At 35.2% G+C, this 18,518-nt stretch overlaps 2 protein-coding genes across 7 annotated transcripts in view; both read left to right on the forward strand.

Annotated features, from left to right (window-relative positions):
- The first annotated feature begins 25 nt into the window (after nucleotides 1-25).
- c18h3orf33 (c18h3orf33 homolog (H. sapiens)) lies at nucleotides 26-9,606 on the forward strand. Of its 6 annotated transcripts, none has more exons than XM_067390622.1 (6): nucleotides 26-1,435; nucleotides 1,619-1,678; nucleotides 6,229-6,382; nucleotides 7,701-7,864; nucleotides 8,201-8,230; nucleotides 9,331-9,606. In XM_067390622.1, exons 1-6 carry the CDS (start codon nucleotides 1,328-1,330, stop codon nucleotides 9,601-9,603), a joined length of 789 nt encoding a protein of 262 aa, XP_067246723.1. In that variant the 5' UTR covers nucleotides 26-1,327; the 3' UTR covers nucleotides 9,604-9,606. The 6 variants fall into 6 exon arrangements, with proteins under 6 accessions (XP_067246723.1, XP_067246724.1, XP_067246725.1 ...); XM_067390623.1 differs by having other exon boundaries at nucleotides 7,704-7,864; XM_067390627.1 differs by having other exon boundaries at nucleotides 1,356-1,435; nucleotides 1,619-1,762.
- Nucleotides 9,607-14,322: 4,716 nt separating this feature from the next.
- plch1 (phospholipase C, eta 1) overlaps nucleotides 14,323-18,518 on the forward strand; it is a 108,892-nt gene continuing 104,696 nt past the window's right edge. Inside the window, exon 1 of the mRNA XM_067390632.1 lies at nucleotides 14,323-14,458. The gene's annotated coding sequence lies outside the window, so the exon portion shown is untranslated. The remainder of the gene's footprint in view (nucleotides 14,459-18,518) is intronic.

An 18,518-nucleotide genomic window follows, 5' to 3' on the forward strand; every position in this document is an offset into this window, starting at 1 on the left:
GGTGATTTCAAATATGAAATTTGATCGAAAGCTTTGCAAACAGCTTTGGAGAATTTGATGTTTCCCCAAGATATAGGAGCTGTACTTGAATCAAAGTCATTTCAATCTTTGAAACGCCTCTCGGGCATCCAAGTGCAGCTTCTGTCTCTTTGAATGGGGAAACATCAAATTCTCCAAAGCTGTTTGCCAAGCTTTCGATCAAATTTCATATTTGAAATCACCAATGAAATCTGACAACAACTGTCTCATAAATTTTCCAAACATCCAAACGCTCGAATCATGACAAAAACGGTATTATTCAGGCTGGATCAAGCTAATGCGCATGTGCAGTCTATAGACTGTTTCTATAGAAACCGGAGCTTCTAACGATTGGTTCTTATTTAGAAGGCGGGACTTATTCCACCATATTGCGCGTTGCACTTTCTACCATTCAAAACAATAAGAGTGATGCTGTGTTATTCTGTAGTCTTTGCTTATACGCATGCGCATGACGTCAGTTTCCACAGATTCGCGGTTTTGTAGTTTACACAAAGACGATAATGCTACCATTTAAAAAAACCAAAAAACATGCACTTTGAAAGTAGCTTTCAAATGTTTGAGTTTTCAAAACACCGCTGACATGTGAATAAATGGTGAAAACAGAAAAAGTTTCCCGATTTCAGTTGAAAACGGTGTCGTGTTACGCTCCCTTAGATTTCAGCAGTGGAGCAGAAATCATAGAATAAAGTCTGTTTTTGTTTGACGTGGATAATTATACAATCACCAGCACTTTTATTATAAGTTGGTTCTCAATGAATAGGGAAAAATGATAAAGATCGTTCACCCAAAAATGACAATTCTGCCATTATTCACTAATCTTCATGTCATTTCAAACCTAAGAATCATCTTATGGTGATGCTCGGAAGGCAAACGTTTGAAACAACATGGTCTGAATGACAAAATTTTCACTTTTGAGTAAACTATCCCTTTAAAATACTGCACTGTACTGCTATACATCTCCTTTGTTTTTGTAACGCTCATTAAATGTCTTCTTTCAGTTGTTTTATGTCATATAATGGGGAGAGAGGTTTGAGGAGAGGGTAGTTGGACTTGTAAATACTTACTGTTCCACATTTTTATCAACATTCCCAAAGTATGTAAAAAAATAAAAATCAATAAAGGCATATCTTATATACAAATATGTAAAATGAAGATCTAGTTATTTTATGATTTTTATAAAAATGTTCTGTATGTATGTAAAACTACAAACGCGTGTCTATTTTGGCCTAGCTGCTACCCTTAAACAGTGGGCGTGGCTTTGTTTTGTAGTTCTTCCTCTATAAACAACATGCCGTCAGGTTCAGATCCTGCAGACGTGAACGAGGATGATAAACAGTCCACAAATGTCATTGCGCAAATATCACAGTTCGCAGACGATAACTTAACTATTGTCCGGGTAAGTCGCATATTTGAACAATACATGTGATTTAATTTTAATGGTGTAGAAATATGACTGCCCGAGTATCGAGATACTGAGGTTGTGAACTACAAGCTGTATATGCCAGCTGCTAATGCAGGACACAATGTTATATTAATTGTGTTATGTTGTGATTTGCATAAATGTAATGCTCCCCAACAGAACATCAGCACATGTGTTGGTCTCGCGGGTCTTCTCATCATAGCGAGGAGCATCAGACTGGTAAATACACAGACATCATGCTTAATGATATAACTGCATGCACTGATGGTAAGGTATATGGGAAAGATGCAGCATGCTTTTAAGGTAATTATGTGTTAAATTAACATTATTAAAATTATTTAATTACAAGTGTATTCTTTTATAGGTATTTTTTATTAGTATTATTATGTTTTTTGGAGGGTAGAGTGTTTTATGTGGAATTAACGTATGTATGAAATGTGTGTTTGAGTGGGTTGATGTGCAGCAGTTCTCTCATCTAAGACACATTTCTTCTAAGGGAGACAATAAATGGTACCTTGACCTTGACACACACTTTTCTTTTGCAGTTCCTGACAGTCGTTACTAATGCTTTCTGTTTTTGTATTTGGTTTACAGATCACAGAGACAAGGTTTAGCATATATATCATGACCAGGCTTGCTAAGTCTGCAGTTTTCCTGCTCCTTGACAATTCTTATTATTTATGGATCATTACAGTGTTTATTATGAATGCACGTCTTTTTTTATTATTCATATTTAATCTAAATAACTTCCTCTCCCACTTGCAGTGACACCTTTGTTCTGATGACGTGTTTACTGGCAAGAAAAATGCAAGAAAAAACATATTTATACTATTTTCCATAAAACAAAATAAAATGACTCCTAGACAAATTCTTTTGGAACTCTATTATTGATAATAACAGTAACAAAACTAAAGAAATACATTTTACAATTGTGCATACTATCTACCCTGTTAAATCAATAATTTCAAGATACTCTGATATTGATGATTTATGCTTCTTTTGCAAAAATGAGAAAGAAGTGTTAACACATTTGTTTTTTGTTTTTTTATTGTAAAATTACCCAAAATATTTTGAAAGAAATGGCAGAATTTATTTTTAATCTAGTAAAGGATAAATACTGTTTTACCTTAAAGGATATTATTGTGTACTATTAACAAAGGTCTTGAATACATTGTTAACATACTCATATTGCTGGCAAAATTTTATATACATAAACAAAAATTCTTAAATTCATCCCCAATATTTAAGGTATTTTTAGTGGAATTTGATTATTTTATCTTCTCTGAAATTGTTGAAAAACAAAAAGTCATTAACATTATGATGATTTTATTCGTGAAGCATCTTATGCTATGCTGTTTGTAAATTGTTGTTTTCATTAATAAAAAAAAAAAGACCTGTCACACACATAAGATCACAACAATCATCTTGTTAAAGGGTTAATTTACCAAAAATTCTGTCATTAATTACTCACCCTCGTGTTGTCTCACACCTGTAAGACCTTCATTCATCTTCAGAACACAAATTAAGATATTTTTGATGAAATCCGAGAGGACTCGTCCATAGACCGCAATATAATCAACACTTTTAAGGTCCAGAAAGCTACTAGAGACATCGTTAAAATAGTCATGTGAGTGCAATGGTTCAAACTTAAAAAATAATTGAAAATAATGACTTCTCTTGTGTCATTCTCATACGTTGTTTACGTCCAGCGGTTCAGAACGCTGACTCATTATTGGCCGGCTCCTGTGTCGGCATCACACGCATGTGTTGTGCTGCTCACATGATTAACTTTGGCCAATACTGAGCCAGCATTCGAATGTAACCATGGAAGCCTTCACTGTGCTTAATGCGTCACTTGAGTAAGGATAATGACGGGGAAAAGAAGATATCGTTGAATAAAGTTGTTGTTTTTTAAGTATTTTTGTCACTTCATAACATTAAGAATGAACCACTGCAGTCACGTCGACTATTTTAATGATGTCTTTAGTACCTTTCTGGACCTTGACAGTGTTGTTTATATTGCTGACTGTGGACGAGTCATAAACCTCTTGGATTTCATCAAAAATATCTTAATTTGTGTTCTGAAGATGAACGAAGATCTTACGGGTGTGGAACAACATGAGGGTGAGTAATTAATGACAGAATTTTCATTTTTGGGTGAACTAACCCTTTAAGTTTATTGTACTTATTTGCAGCGCCTCGTGGGAGTGGGTGGAGCTAAAAAGCTGTTTTGGCGCATGTTGCTTTTTTTTTTTTTTTTTTTGACTCTCTGATTGGTGTAATTTTCTGTACAGCATCATGGGTAATGCAGTTTTCACCAGGAATGGGCTATATGCACGGAGTGTTCTTTAGAACTTCCGCAGTGATATAAGCCAGCTCGAAAACTTCCGGTGACAGTCACTTGCTGGTGTGTTGAGCATTGGAAGTGTAATATTTAGTTAATAATCAGAATATAGTCACTTAAATAGTCAGACATAGCATTATTTTAGTTATTCAAACGCAAGACAGCATAAAAAATAAATAAATAAAGACACAGTGTTCCTTCTCGGCTAAATTCATTTCGACCATCAGTTTTTACACTTTTATGTGAAAAAGTTTCAGAAATGAAATATTTATTGTGCACTTTAGTTACATTAATTGAATAAAATGTGTGTTTTCACAAGTGTGCTGAAATCATGAAAAAGCTGCTGTGATTATAAAGAGAGTGCGGTGCTCACTTTGTGTGTCATTCATTCACAAGAAAAGTTATTGTTTTTCATGAGATTTTTTGAGTATTTCATAATTCACATTGAAAAATGTATTTTTAAACCTAGTTATTTTATAATGTTTAAAGGATTAGTCCACTTTTAAATAAACTTTTCCTGATAATTTACTCACCCCCATGTCATCCAAGATATCCATGTCTTTCTTTCTTCAGTCGAAAAGAAATTAAAGTTTTTGATGAAAACATTCCAGGATTTTTCTCCTTATAGTAGACTTTAATGGAGCCCAAACAGTTGAAGGTCAAAATTAGTTTCACTGCAGCTTCAAATTGTTCAACACGATCCCAGATGATAAATAAGGGTCTTATCTAGTGAAACCAGCGCTCATTTTGTGAAAAAAATTGAAAATTATATAAGTTTTAACCTTAAATGCTCATCTTGAACTAGCTCTTCTTCTTCTCTATTTGAATTGCAGCAGTGTAGACACTGCTAAGCGTATTACTGCCCTCCTCAGGTCAAAGTTAGAACTAATTTTTATATGCAATATGCTAGTTCAATAGTATATAACAGTTAGTTCAAACTTTGACCTGAGGAGGGCAGTAATACGCTTAGCAGTGTCTACACTGCTGCAATTCAAATAGAGAAGAAGAAGAAGAGAGCTAGTTCAAGATGAGCATTTAAGGTTAAAACTTATATAATTTTCAATTTTTTCAGAAAATGAGCGCTGGTTTCACTAGATAAGACCCTTATTTATCATCTGGGATTGTGTTGAACAATTTGAAGCTGCAGTGAAACTAATTTTGACGTTCAACTATTTGGTGCCCATTAAAGTCTACTATAAGGAGAAAAATCCTGGAATGTTTTCATCAAAAACTTTTATTTTTTTTTAGACTGAAGAAAGAAAGACATGGACATCTTGGACTAATCCTTTAATATTTAGTCAAAAATGAAGTGAAAATCGATTAGAGGAAATGGTTGATATATATATGTGCAAATAAATGCTATTTTGCCGCCACCTGCTGGTTAAAGTAGTAATTATTGTCTTTTTTATTTTTTAAATAAGCGTTTTCTATCAAATGTTGAATTTCCTACGAAATTGAAGGAAAGTTGAATCTCAGAAGGATGAACAAATAATGTTTGTGGTCATCACATTAAAAATAACATATACATGTGTTTTTAAATGGTCCCAATTGCTTCGTCTTTTTTGCAATCAATAAAACTGGTTTATTGTCAAATTAGGTAAATGTGATAACTGCATTAAAATATGAATACAACATTAAAAAGTCAACCATTGATGGTTTTGTGACGATTTACAGCGACTACAGAATGAACAGCTAACAGTTCACCGGAAATGCCTGAGCTGGCTTAACAACAGCCAGGAAGTAACCAGTGCAATATAGCCTATTCCACTGTTAAACATGAATATTTTTTTAAAATTAGCTCAAATAATGTGGCTTGACGGCTTCAGCAGAAGCAAATACCATTGATTAACAACCCTGTAGTTCACAGTAGAGCTGGTTTATAAGTTATCGTTCAAAATCAGTTTCCCCATGGAGAAAACGAATGGAGTTTTTACTTCCGGAATCGGACTGTTGCTCTATTGCACTGTTTGTGGCTCCCTTGAGATTTTCCTATGGGTTTTTATAATGGTGTGTTTTTTTGAGTAAAATAGGGTCTGTAGTAAACAAGTTGATGACATTTGGACATTTTGTTCTACAACCCTTAGGAAAATCTCAAGGGAACCAGTGGAGAATTAGTCTTCCGGGTTTTGGCGTCATCCCTCCACCTCTCTATTGCAAACCACAACAAATCAATTCCTGGTGAATTCCTGGATTTTTTCCTTGTTCAAGAAGCTGTTGCTTCTTTATGAAAACAGACTTGGCAATCCTGCTCAATACAACTGATGTAGGCTACTGTTATCAGTCAGGTAGTTCGGACATGATTTTTTTTAATATAAAACAAACCGCTAGTTGTTGCCAGTGTGAGGATGTAGTTATGGCATTCACCAGCAGAGGCTCCCAATGCCCTGGAATTATATCAATGTTTTTTCCTTTGTTTGTTCTGCAGATGACAAAATTCGGCTCTGCCACTGAAATTCCAGCTCGGTTCATTGAGAGAAACGTCAGCGTCAGAGGAAGACTGAGAAATATCACTGAGAAAGGGCTTGAAGTGGAACACATTCCAATTTATGTGCCTTTGTTCAGTCGTCTTTTTACTAAGCGTAAGGAACCACATGACCCCCCATGCAGTCCTTCAGGAAGACCCCCTCACTCACTTTAATTAAATGTCCTATCAGTAGGCCTGCACATTTATTTTACAGCTGTCACAGGGACCACTGCGTTCATCTGAACAGCTGCTCTCTATCATGACTCAATCTTTAAAAGCCCATTCCTCTTAGAAACACTTTTCATAATTGTGTGTCTCCTGCTGTGTCAGAAAATGTAGAGAAGTTTTGTCTTTTCTCTTGCTCTTGTAGTGATTTGTCTTTGAACTTGAATCGAAGCCCTTTCACTTATTAGTCTGTTAACTTCAGTCATTGAAGCATATAAAAGATTCTTCTCTCCCGTCGTCCAATTGTTGCAAAATGCAAATTCAGAACTGAATCAAATTGCTGCTGGGTTATTAACATTTGCACATTTACAAGATCGTGTTTCAGTCTTTTCGAATTAATCTCTGTAAAGCAGTTAGTGACGGGCGGCAGTCAGTTTAATTCTATTACAGCCCAGCCATGCCTTCAAAATGAGGTTTAGACGTGTGCTTTTTCTCACACTACACCAGTCACAGATCAACTCCCTGAAGTTTGGATAAGGGGATCATATCTGTCAGTGTCACTGATTCACAGATGGCTGTGTTAAGCGTGACCTCGCGGTGCTTGTGCCATATGGACGTGTCTAGCTTTCTCCTGGATACCACAGAGACTGATACTCGTATCAGGAAAGCATTATATTGGTCTTCGGTGAGGCCATGTTGTTGCCACGCCGGACTGCTTCACAAACGAGGGTCAATTCAACGCTGGATTTGCACAAAATATTAACATGACGTGGATAAATTGAATCAACTACGTAAATTTTCCACTAACCAATCAGAAACGTCTAAAGTTCTTCCTGAGTCTCTCCATCAGTGTCGACTCCGGTTTGAACAATGTAAGGCTGAACACCGTTACTGACAATCCTCATTTTGGCTGCCTGAGATTCTCCAGCTTTGTTGTTGTTGAGCTGTTAAAGCTCCACCCTCTTCTGTAAAGCGGAGCTCATTTGCATTTAAAGGGACGCACACAAAAACAGCGTGTTTTTGCTCAGGAGCAAATTTGACAAGCTATAATAAATGATCTGTGGGGGATTTTTAGCTGAAACTTCACAGACACATTCTGGAGACACCAGAGACTTATATTACATCTTGTGAAAAGAGGTCCTCTTTAGAAGGTCCACTGCTTTATAGTGGCTCCGTAAACTATTTTCCCATCGTAAAAGCACTTTGAAATGGAGTCTTGTTGGTAGAGCGGTTTGTTGGTTAGAGGTGACAACTCCTTCTGACTTCAGCAGGTCAGTCCGTGACCCTCCTGGATGTTCGTCTGGCCGGAGTGGAGATGACCTCAGAAGGGCACCACTGGATCGTTCAACAGCTGAAACCTGCTGAGACGGTGTGGCTCCGACTGATCGCTCGACAGAACGAGACCCTCCACTGCCTAGTGTCAGTTAACAGGGTAAGTGAGATTTACCAGATTAGCACAGAGTCAGATGTCACTGTGGAAGTTGTTAGCTTGACAAATGAGAGGCTTTAATGCCTAGGAAAAAAAGACACTTCAGTGGTTTTTAATCTTTTCAACTGCAAGTCCCATTTGTGCACAACTATATTTAAAGACCCCATGATTTTTCCAGTTGTTTGCGATTTGGTAGATGATTTTTTTCTCAAACTTTGGAACTGATTAAATATGTTAAAGCTTGGCATAATTTGGAATATTGTTTATTATAAAAATGGTTATATGATTTGACAATGATAAAATTGGACTGTCTTACATATTCACTTTATTTAACAACAGTTGGAGAAAAGAAAACACGTTGTTGAAGGGGTGAGTTAAAATAAGAAGTACTGTGATTTGTAGTTGTTTTAGCCTATTTTAATGCTTTTGGTCTTATTTTAATATACAGAAAGACGGTGCACTCATATATTACTATGAGTGGGAGAAAGTGCAACATGCAATATGGTGGAAAAAGTCCCGCCTACTAAATAAAAGAGCCAATCGCTGATTAGTAAAGTCGTTGCATCACTGCAGCTGCCGTTAGATGTTCCGGTTGATGTAGAAACAGTCATGGTGATATTTTTTAGAGGATTTTATGGTACAAAATTATATTTATACAGTAGTTATAATCAATTTATTACATGTTAACCATTTTTTGAGCATACGTAGATCTAAAAAATATTAAATCTTGAGCCCTTTGAAGTACAAACTTAAGTTTGGTTTGGAGCAAAGACTTAAATTTTTCTCCTGTTAAAGAAGACACTTGACAGATTATTACTGAAGTGAAAAAAAAAAAAAATAACTTAAAAAAGTTATAGAACTTTAAGATTATTTTTTTGAAAAATGCAGAAAAAAATACAATTTTAAATTTTTAAATGAAATATATATTTCCCAAAACATGTTTTACTCTAAAACTGGGAGAAAATAAAAAACATAAAATCTTAATCTTGTTTTCCAAATTTGAGGTTGATATCTGAAAAAATGAGCTTTCAGTAAGATTTTGTTTAGGTGCAGTACCAAACATTTCCACTAGATGAAATTTGTTTTACATTCATTTCCAATTCAGTCATTTTTGACCGCGAGGAGTACAAGTGTGACAATTTCTTTCAGGACGATGATTTATTTTGTGTGTGTTCTCATAGCAAGTGCCAAAACCTTTACCATGTTTCTTACCATTCCGATGAAGTAAAACATTATAAAAAAAAAAAAAAAAAAACATAAAAGAGCACCAGAGGGTTAAAATCTACTAATAACAAACAACTAGAAAAAGAATGAAAACTAACTGATGAAAACATGTATAATAAATACATGCTGTATTAAATACAAATTATAAAATGTATAATATAAATGTCACAGTTGTTATATTATTAGTCATACTGTGCTTAAAACACATTATCAAGCCCACTTTAACACATTGTTTTTCTTTCTAGGGCTCACTCTTCAACACTTGTGTGAATGAGGAACTTTTGAGGCATGGTTTGGCAAGGACTTCTCCTCTTGTGGGTCTGGATCCTCACTCTCGCATCTACTGGAGTCTCTATAAGCGCTTATTGAGAGCCGAGGGCAGAGCAGAGAAGAAAGGGAAAGGCCTGTGGAAGGAGGAGAGTCGCTGGGAGAGAGTTACTGATGTGTTGAGGAACAATATGCTGGTCAGCTCAGTTAAGAAACTCTTCAAATGGACATCTGGGACTAAAGAGAAGTGAAATATTTCAACAAGGTTGGTTATAGACTGTGAAAAGGAAGTGGCACAATTAAACTTTCATGTGAGAAATTTCCATGTGTTATTATTACTTTGTGACTCTTCACACAACATGAAGACAGAAGTTCTTAACACCGTCCTGGTTGAATAATCCATCACATTATTCATGCTGTCTTACACTCGTAGCCTTGTACCCCATCATCATATTCCTGACAACCGGAAAGCCTTTGTACTCTTCCCTCCTCTCATAAATCCATCTCGGTTTTCTCTTTCCCTGGGGAGACGGGGGAGTGCTTTGTCACGATGACATGGCAGTGGGGGTCTACTGATGCCCCCATGGAGACAATGAGGAGGAGGGATCCCCATTACTATAGAAACATGAGGGGTGCCACCTTCTCAGGGTCCTAAAGGCCTTCAGACTTGGAGACGGGAAAAGAAGGCTGGGAGAGGAAAATAAGGTGCTTGAATAGAAGAAATTGTCTAAAACAATGGATAATTAGTAATATTATCAATTTATCTGCACTGACATTATTGGATGAGAACAAAATTTGAGCTGGATGTTGACACCGACTTTGCAACATCGACACTGTTATTGAACTGAATTAAACCAACATTGAGCTGAATAATGACACTGTTCCTGTGTAGAGCTGCTTTGCAGCTAAAATCAAATTTGTTTCATAATTGATTAATTTTACAACATTTGTCTGTTTTTTAACATGAAGCTGCTTTGAAACATTATGTAGTATAATATGGAAGCTTGTTTCCGCCATGAAATAAAAAATAAAAGTAACTGCGACTTTTAATCTCACACAAAGTCGGAATTGTGTGATGTAAAGTCGGAATTGCGTGATGTAAAGTAGGATTTGCGTGATACAAAGTCGGAATTGCGTGATACAAAGTCGGAATTGCGTGATACAAAGTCGGAATTGCGTGATACAAAGTCGGAATTGCGTGATACAAAGTCGGAATTGCGTGATACAAAGTCGGAATGGCGTGATACAAAGTCGGAATTGCGTGATACAAAGTAAGATTTGCGTGATACAAAGTTGGAATTGCATGATAGAAAGTTGGAATTGCGTGATAGAAAGTAGGAATTGCGTGATAGAAAGTAGGAATTGCGTGATAGAAAGTAGGAATTGCGTGATAGAAAGTAGGAATTGCGTGATAGAAAGTAGGAATTGCGTGATAGAAAGTAGGAATTGCGTGATACAAAGTTGGAATTGCGTGATACAAAGTTGGAATTGCGTGATACAAAGTAGGAATTGCGTGATACAAAGTAGGAATTGCGTGATACAAAGTAGGAATTGCGTGATACAAAGTAGGAATTGCGTGATACAAAGTAGGAATTGCGTGATACAAAGTAGGAATTGCGTGATACAAAGTTGGAATTGCGTGATACAAAGTAGGAATTGCGTGATACAAAGTTGGAATTGCGTGATACAAAGTAGGAATTGCGTGATACAAAGTAGGAATTGCGTGATACAAAGTAGGAATTGCGTGATACAAAGTAGGAATTGCGTGATACAAAGTTGGAATTGCGTGATGTAAAGTAAGATTTGCATGATAGAAAGTAGGAATTGCGTGATACAAAGTTGGAATTGCGTGATAGAGAGTTGGAATTGCGTGATAGAGAGTTGGAATTGCGTGATAGAGAGTTGGAATTGCGTGATAGAAAGTTGGAATTGCGTGATAGAAAGTTGGAATTGCGTGATACAAAGTCAGAATTGCGTGATGTAAAGTCAGAATTGCGTGATGTAAAGTCGGAATTGCGTGATACAAAGTCGGAATTGCGTGATACAAAGTCGGAATTGCGTGATACAAAGTCGGAATTGCGTGATACAAAGTCGGAATTGCGTGATACAAAGTCGGAATTGCGTGATAGAAACATGGAATTGCATGATAGAAAGTTGGAATTGCGTGATAGAGAGTTGGAATTGCGTGATACAAAGTCGGAATTGCGTGATAGAAACATGGAATTGCATGATAGAAAGTTGGAATTGCATGATAGAAAGTTGGAATTGCGTGATAGAGAGTTGGAATTGCGTGATAGAAAGTTGGAATTGCGTGATAGAAAGTTGGAATTGCGTGATAGAAAGTAGGAATTGCTTGATACAAAGTTGGAATTGCGTGATAGAAAGTTGGAATTGCGTGATAGAGAGTTGGAATTGCGTGATAGAGAGTTGGAATTGCGTGATAGAGAGTTGGAATTGCGTGATAGAAAGTTGGAATTGCGTGATAGAAAGTTGGAATTGCGTGATACAAAGTCAGAATTGTGTGATGTAAAGTCAGAATTGCGTGATGTAAAGTCGGAATTGCGTGATACAAAGTCGGAATTGCGTGATACAAAGTCGGAATTGCGTGATACAAAGTCGGAATTGCGTGATACAAAGTCGGAATTGCGTGATACAAAGTCGGAATTGCGTGATAGAAACATGGAATTGCATGATAGAAAGTTGGAATTGCGTGATAGAGAGTTGGAATTGCGTGATACAAAGTCGGAATTGCGTGATAGAAACATGGAATTGCATGATAGAAAGTTGGAATTGCATGATAGAAAGTTGGAATTGCGTGATAGAGAGTTGGAATTGCGTGATAGAAAGTTGGAATTGCGTGATAGAAAGTAGGAATTGCTTGATACAAAGTTGGAATTGCGTGATAGAAAGTTGGAATTGCGTGATAGAAACATGGAATTGCATGATAGAAAGTTGGAATTGCGTGATAGAGAGTTGGAATTGCATGATAGAAAGTTGGAATTGCATGATAGAAAGTTGGAATTGCGTGATAGAGAGTTGGAATTGCGTGATAGAGAGTTGGAATTGCGTGATAGAAAGTTGGAATTGTGTGACAAAGTCAGAATGTCGGCATTGCGAGTAATAATGTCAGAATTGTGAGATATACATTTTGCAATTGTGTGTTTTAATGTCCAATTGAGAGGGGGAAAAGACTGACGTTTTTTCTCAGAATTGCCAGTTTAAATCTCACAATTCTGAGAAGAATAGTATAAAGTGCTATATATGATCACAAATATTTAATACTTAAATTAAGAGGCATTGGCCTGGTTTCACAGACTGGGTTTAGATTAATCCAGGATTAGGCCTTAGTTCAATTAGGACATTTAAGTATCTTTTATATAAACATGCCTTAGAAAAAGCATTACCGGTGTGCATCTTGAGACAAAACAATGGCACTGACATAATTTTAAGATGTATCAGTGCAAGTTGCTTTCAGTCAACACAGCTCAGACATGCATTTTAGTCTGGGACTAGCTTAAGCCTTATCTGTGAATCCAGGGGATTATATTCAAGATGCCAACAAGATTTTCTAGTGAATATATCAGTGTTGCACATACAAAAAGTGTTCTTAAATGGCATTACTGTGCTCTCAAAATGGTTTCATTTTCTCTACCAAACGAAAAGATGAGCAAACAAATAAGATGCAGTCTCAGGCTGGTTAAGTCTCTAACTAACCTCTAATGGCCCTCCTGGTGGTTTGCTCAACAGTGAGAGCGCAGGTCCTCTGGTAGAGGTTTTGTTTTCGCCTCAGCTCTCAATGGCAATAGTCTATCTGTTCTAATGGGCACAAGGGGGAGGAAGTGACCTGCCCCCTCCTTTCAGTCTTTTTTGTGCAAATGTCCCATGTGACTGTGGCAGAGATGCTGGACTCTAATTGGACAGACGGTTTGAATTGTAAGGTGCATTGGCTCTGATTCTAGCAGACTTTGAACTGGGACTCAGCACATGGGCGGTTACACAGAAGAACCTGTGGAAACTGTGGAAGGACGACGGATGAGAGATGTGTGACAGGAAAATATGCCCTTTGTGCTCATGTGGGAGAGAGAACAAAACTTCTTCTCTCCTCATTGTATCAAATTCTAAGCTTGGAATTTTACTTCTCTCTTGTTTGAGGTTTTGTTCTAATAAACAGAAATGAACATTTTTTTTTTTAGTAATATCATAAAATAATGAATAAATGCATGTTTTAACACATCAATTTATCTACGTTATTATGAGTTTATATTCATTTTTGGAAGTTCTTTTCCTTATTTTCATTTCAGTTTATATTATTTATATTGCTCAAACATTTTTTATTTATTTTATCTACTTTTTCAGTGTTATATATTATTGTAACAAGTATTCATTTATAGTAATAATTATTATTTTATTTATTTACATTTTTTTTTTTTAGCATTAACTTCAGTTTTCAAACACTTTTCGAAGTCTGTATGTAAAAAGGATATATGTTTTATTCTTTCCCCTCAAAGTCTGTTTTATTTTTTACCAAATTCTGTTTTTTGTTTTAACTTTTCTGGATTCCATTTTAATTGTTTATTACAATTTAATAATAAAAAAAACTAATTCTTAGACAACAAAATTTATTAATTAAAAAAAATATTTTTATGATTTTTTTTTTTTTTTTTTTTTACAGAAATTCTGTTCCGTATTTTCATTTGTTTATATTATTTATATTGCTCAATTTTTTTTATTTATTTTCTCAGTGTTATATATATTTGTAACAAGTATTAATTTATAGTAATAATTATTATTTTATTCATTTTAATTTTTTTTTTTTGCATTAACTTCGATTTCGAAGTCCGTGTGTAATTTCTCAATGTCCGATCCTGAAAGTCCGCACCTGTTTTTGTGGCTGCTCCTCTCCACTCCGGTCAGTCCGGAGCTTTTGAATGAGAGCGCAGACTTACAGTTAAACAGTAAACACTGTTTTACATGGGAAGGAGAACCCTGGAGACGCGTGTATAGAGGAAAATACATGCACAATATGTAGCCTACATGAAAAGAGTCAAGGTTGACATTGTAACCAAAGCGGAATTATACGCAAACTCTTGAGTCAGAGGAACTGAAGTAAGTGATTTGTCTCCGTTCTTTGTTGAGAGCAGGTGCACGTTTGATACAGGCGAAGAAGTTTCACTTTTCTATCTTTTTTTCACGGATATTATTTTAACAGTGTCATTGAACGACTTAAGTTGCTGTAATTGTCTCTTAACTAGGCTGGAGTTTTTATACATATGGTCACACTTTAGTTTAGGGTCCAATTCTCACTATTAACCACGACTTTCGCCTTAAACTCCTATTTACTGATTATTATTAGTTAGTAAGGTAGTTTTTATGTTTAGGTATTGGTTAGGATTAAGGGATGTCGAATATGATGCATTAATATGTGTTTTATAAGTACTAATAACATCCTAATAGTATGCATACGCTAATAAACAACTAGTTAATAGTGAGAATTGGAGCCTTAAAACTAAAGTGTTACCTATTTATTAGTCACATAGTTTACATGGTATATAATTTGGCAGATAGTTGAAATGACATATTATAAGTGCATTATTACATATCCATAGGGTGGTATAAAAAAGCAAATGGGTCAATGATGTGACGGGTCATTTTTTTGTTCAAAGGCCTTAATAATAATAATAATAATAAAACACCAAGATATGACATGCAAAGTATGAAAAACTAGATCTCTTTAATTGCATCCAAAAGGTCTTAATTATATTTTGCTACATATAAAGGTATTTTAAAGATTTTGAATAGTCAAAAGCTCATTCGGTTTAACCGTCCAAAGTGCAATACATCAATTTAATTTGTGAATAAAATATCTTTTAAAATATTTTTTATTCTGGCATGATTTTATAACATCATATATCAACATGAAAATTATGTGTGGAAGTCGTTGCCTTGTTATGAGAAATAATGTCTAGAAAAAATGAATTTCATTGATGTCATTCGGAGTAACCAATATAAAGGGACCATTTTTGTTCAAGTCATGTGATCAATATCATGTGACAGGATGTAACATCATTCAGACACCTGCAAAGGACCACATGGTCATGAAGCAAAGTAACTATCTAAAAAATTCATGTTTTCACTTGCTCATATGCATGTCCCGAAACATCAGGTCATTTGGTACAACCGCTATAAAACATGGAAAATGTTGTAATATTTTAAAAACTTGTACTAAATTTAAAATGTTTGATAGTAAGTCTGTTAGCATTGTTTGAAAATATCATCATTCAGTATAACCAAAAGTGTCATTCGGTAAAACCAAAATTTTGGTTAAACCAAATGACTTTTTTTGGTGCTAAATTTTATCCATCTTATACAAAATGACAAAAGCAGTGATAATTGATTATAAAATCCACATAATCTTATAGTTAACACTTAATAAAACTAAAGTAAGTCAAAACACATTCAAACACATGTTGACAGACTGTTTAGGTTGGTAAATTTATCTGGGTGTGTGCTGTTCCCTGAAGCCTCAACAACCACTGTTACTCGTGTTCAACATTTCCCCAAATTCGTATATTATTCATAGACTTTAATCAGATAAATATGGACCTAGAATGATTGTGTGTGCCATTTTTGTCTCTAAATCTGCCATCTTTGAAATATTAAAGCTCAAAAACAAGATCATGACACACTTTTTATCACCATTTATCACTTTAATATCTCTATACTACAAAAAAAGGAAATAGATTTATCATATATTCACAGCAAACTGTTATATTACCTGCCTGTGTTTGGCTCTACAAGACACCCCATAATAGAGAACCACATTATAGCGAAATAAATGTCAGACACACACTTGGTAAAGGTTAGGCTTTGCAACCAAGACAGTCTTGTGTTTGTCACTGCAAAGAGACGCTGCATATTTCTGTGTATTGGAACGTGTGGGGTAAAATGACTCCAGTGTTTTCCAAGCACAGCGGATCGGGTGTAGCGTAGGGCGGCAAACAAGCTTCTGTGTGGAAGCGGAGACTAGATTAATTATTTAGCCTTTATTCTCCGGGAACAGAAGACAAGACATGTTAACTGTATTCTTTGTGTTCTCAGTATGGCTTCGGTGAAGTTAGTCCTCAGAAGCCTTGAAACAGATCCCAGTGTCTATAGTTCTGGGTCATCGTAAATGTGCCTGCCACTCCTACTGTATAGATCAGCCAAAGCCATGAATGCTTCAGAGTTTCAGTGCATTCGTTAAGCTTTTTAAGTCCACTTTCAACTTTGAAAACAACCTGAACCAAGCAGATCAGCCAAAAAAGTTAGGTCTTTAAACAGACACTCCCTATAATGACCTTCAGAAGAGTTTATATGTCACCTATTTTCTGTCTATGCATACCTGAAGTAAAGGTGCATTCACACAAGGTTGGAATTACCGTAATTACTTGATTCTGGTGTAAAAAGTGCTCACGTCAGCAGCAAAATGTAGTTCTGTCATGACAGCCACTACATACATGACACGCTGCTATGAGCAACTGAGACATGCTGCTGCTGTACAATATATAGGGCCCTATCAAATCCATTTGATTTTTTCCCAAATTGTTTTTTCCGTTTTAATTTTTCTGGATTCCATTTTTTTTTTTTTTTGACTCAATTTTAATGGTTAAATTAAATTTTAGTAATCAAAAAGCATGTCTAATTAATTGAAATAATGAAACTTTTCCAATTTACCAACAATTTATTAAAAGTTTAACAAAAATGATATTCGTTTTATTCTTTCCCCTCAAAGTCTGTTTTATTTTTACCAAATTCTGTTTTCTTTTTTAACTTTTCTGGATTCCATCTTTTTTAATGGTTTATTACATTTTAATAATAAAAAAGCATGTCTTAATTAATTGAAAATTAATTTCTGTTTTTCAGAAATTCTGTTCCGTATTTTAATTTTTCCAGCAATCAAATGAATGGATAACATTTAATTTATCTTTTAATCATGAAATTAAACTTTTTTTACTGTTAAACACTAATATGTTTCTGTCAAGTTAAATCGAACTTTTACTTTGATGGACCTAAGACCTTCGTTCATCTTCTGAACACAAATTAAGATATTTTTTATGAAATCCAAGGGTTTCTGAACCACACATGATATGTGTGGTTCAGAAACCCTGATTTCATTAAAAATATCAAAATGGGTTTGTGTGAAAAAGGGTTTGGGACGACATGAGGGTGAGTAATTAATGACAGAAATTTCATTTTTGGGTGAACTAACCCTTTAAGGACCAGTCTGTGCCATCTAGAGTTTCATGACAGAACTTTGTATTTAAGCAGTTAATTCATAAGATTTTGGATGAATAATTCTTATTGTTAATGTCTTAATAATGCAAGAATAATCTGAAAATAAACCAAAAGCACACAATACAGTTGAATGTAGATATCACAATAACTAATGTCCACTAAATCAACAGTAAGGCATTTGCATAACGACTGTTACTTGTTGTATTGTGGTTTTGTCTATTGATGACTCGAATTACACAGATTCGTTTTGCCGTTAATAACATTGCCATAGAAATGCATAACTCCAAATCCAAGGACATGAACAGCTCAGAATAGAATGGTTTTTGCACTGAGTAAAGAATTTATCGAAATGAAATTATCCATGCATAAAATGAAATGTCACACTGACAATATGTTGAATGTCACATGACCAAACCGGAAAACTGGTCTCATTGCATCCGCTTGTCAGAGAAAGTGTTAACAGAGGTATGAAGTGACGGCATATTAAGTTAATCAGCGAAAATACCTAGTTCACATTGTTATTGGTGTTTTATTCTGTTAAATATCTAAACGTTAGCTTTTAAATATCAATCTGCATATGCGGGGGACATCAGTTATGCTCATCTTCGCTTGCTCCTTTTAAGTTATCTTGAATAAAACAGCTAATATTTTCAGGAAGCACATACAAAACACCTAAACCGGAAGTGATCTGATCTGTTTTACAGAAGTTAGATTGTGCATAACCCCTATAAGTACTTTTTTTGCATGGAAGACATCAGGCATGTTAACCTATTTACATTTTCTGTTGCTTTTTTTTGTTGTTGTTGTTGAAAATTAGCATTTCTTTCAGGTGGGCTTAAAATGTACAGGTTGCACATGAAGTGTTTGAATGGATATAGCCAGTTATTTCTAC

The sequence above is a fragment of the Chanodichthys erythropterus genome, chromosome 7 (genome assembly GCF_024489055.1).
Source record: "Chanodichthys erythropterus isolate Z2021 chromosome 7, ASM2448905v1, whole genome shotgun sequence".
Taxonomy (NCBI): domain Eukaryota; kingdom Metazoa; phylum Chordata; class Actinopteri; order Cypriniformes; family Xenocyprididae; genus Chanodichthys; species Chanodichthys erythropterus.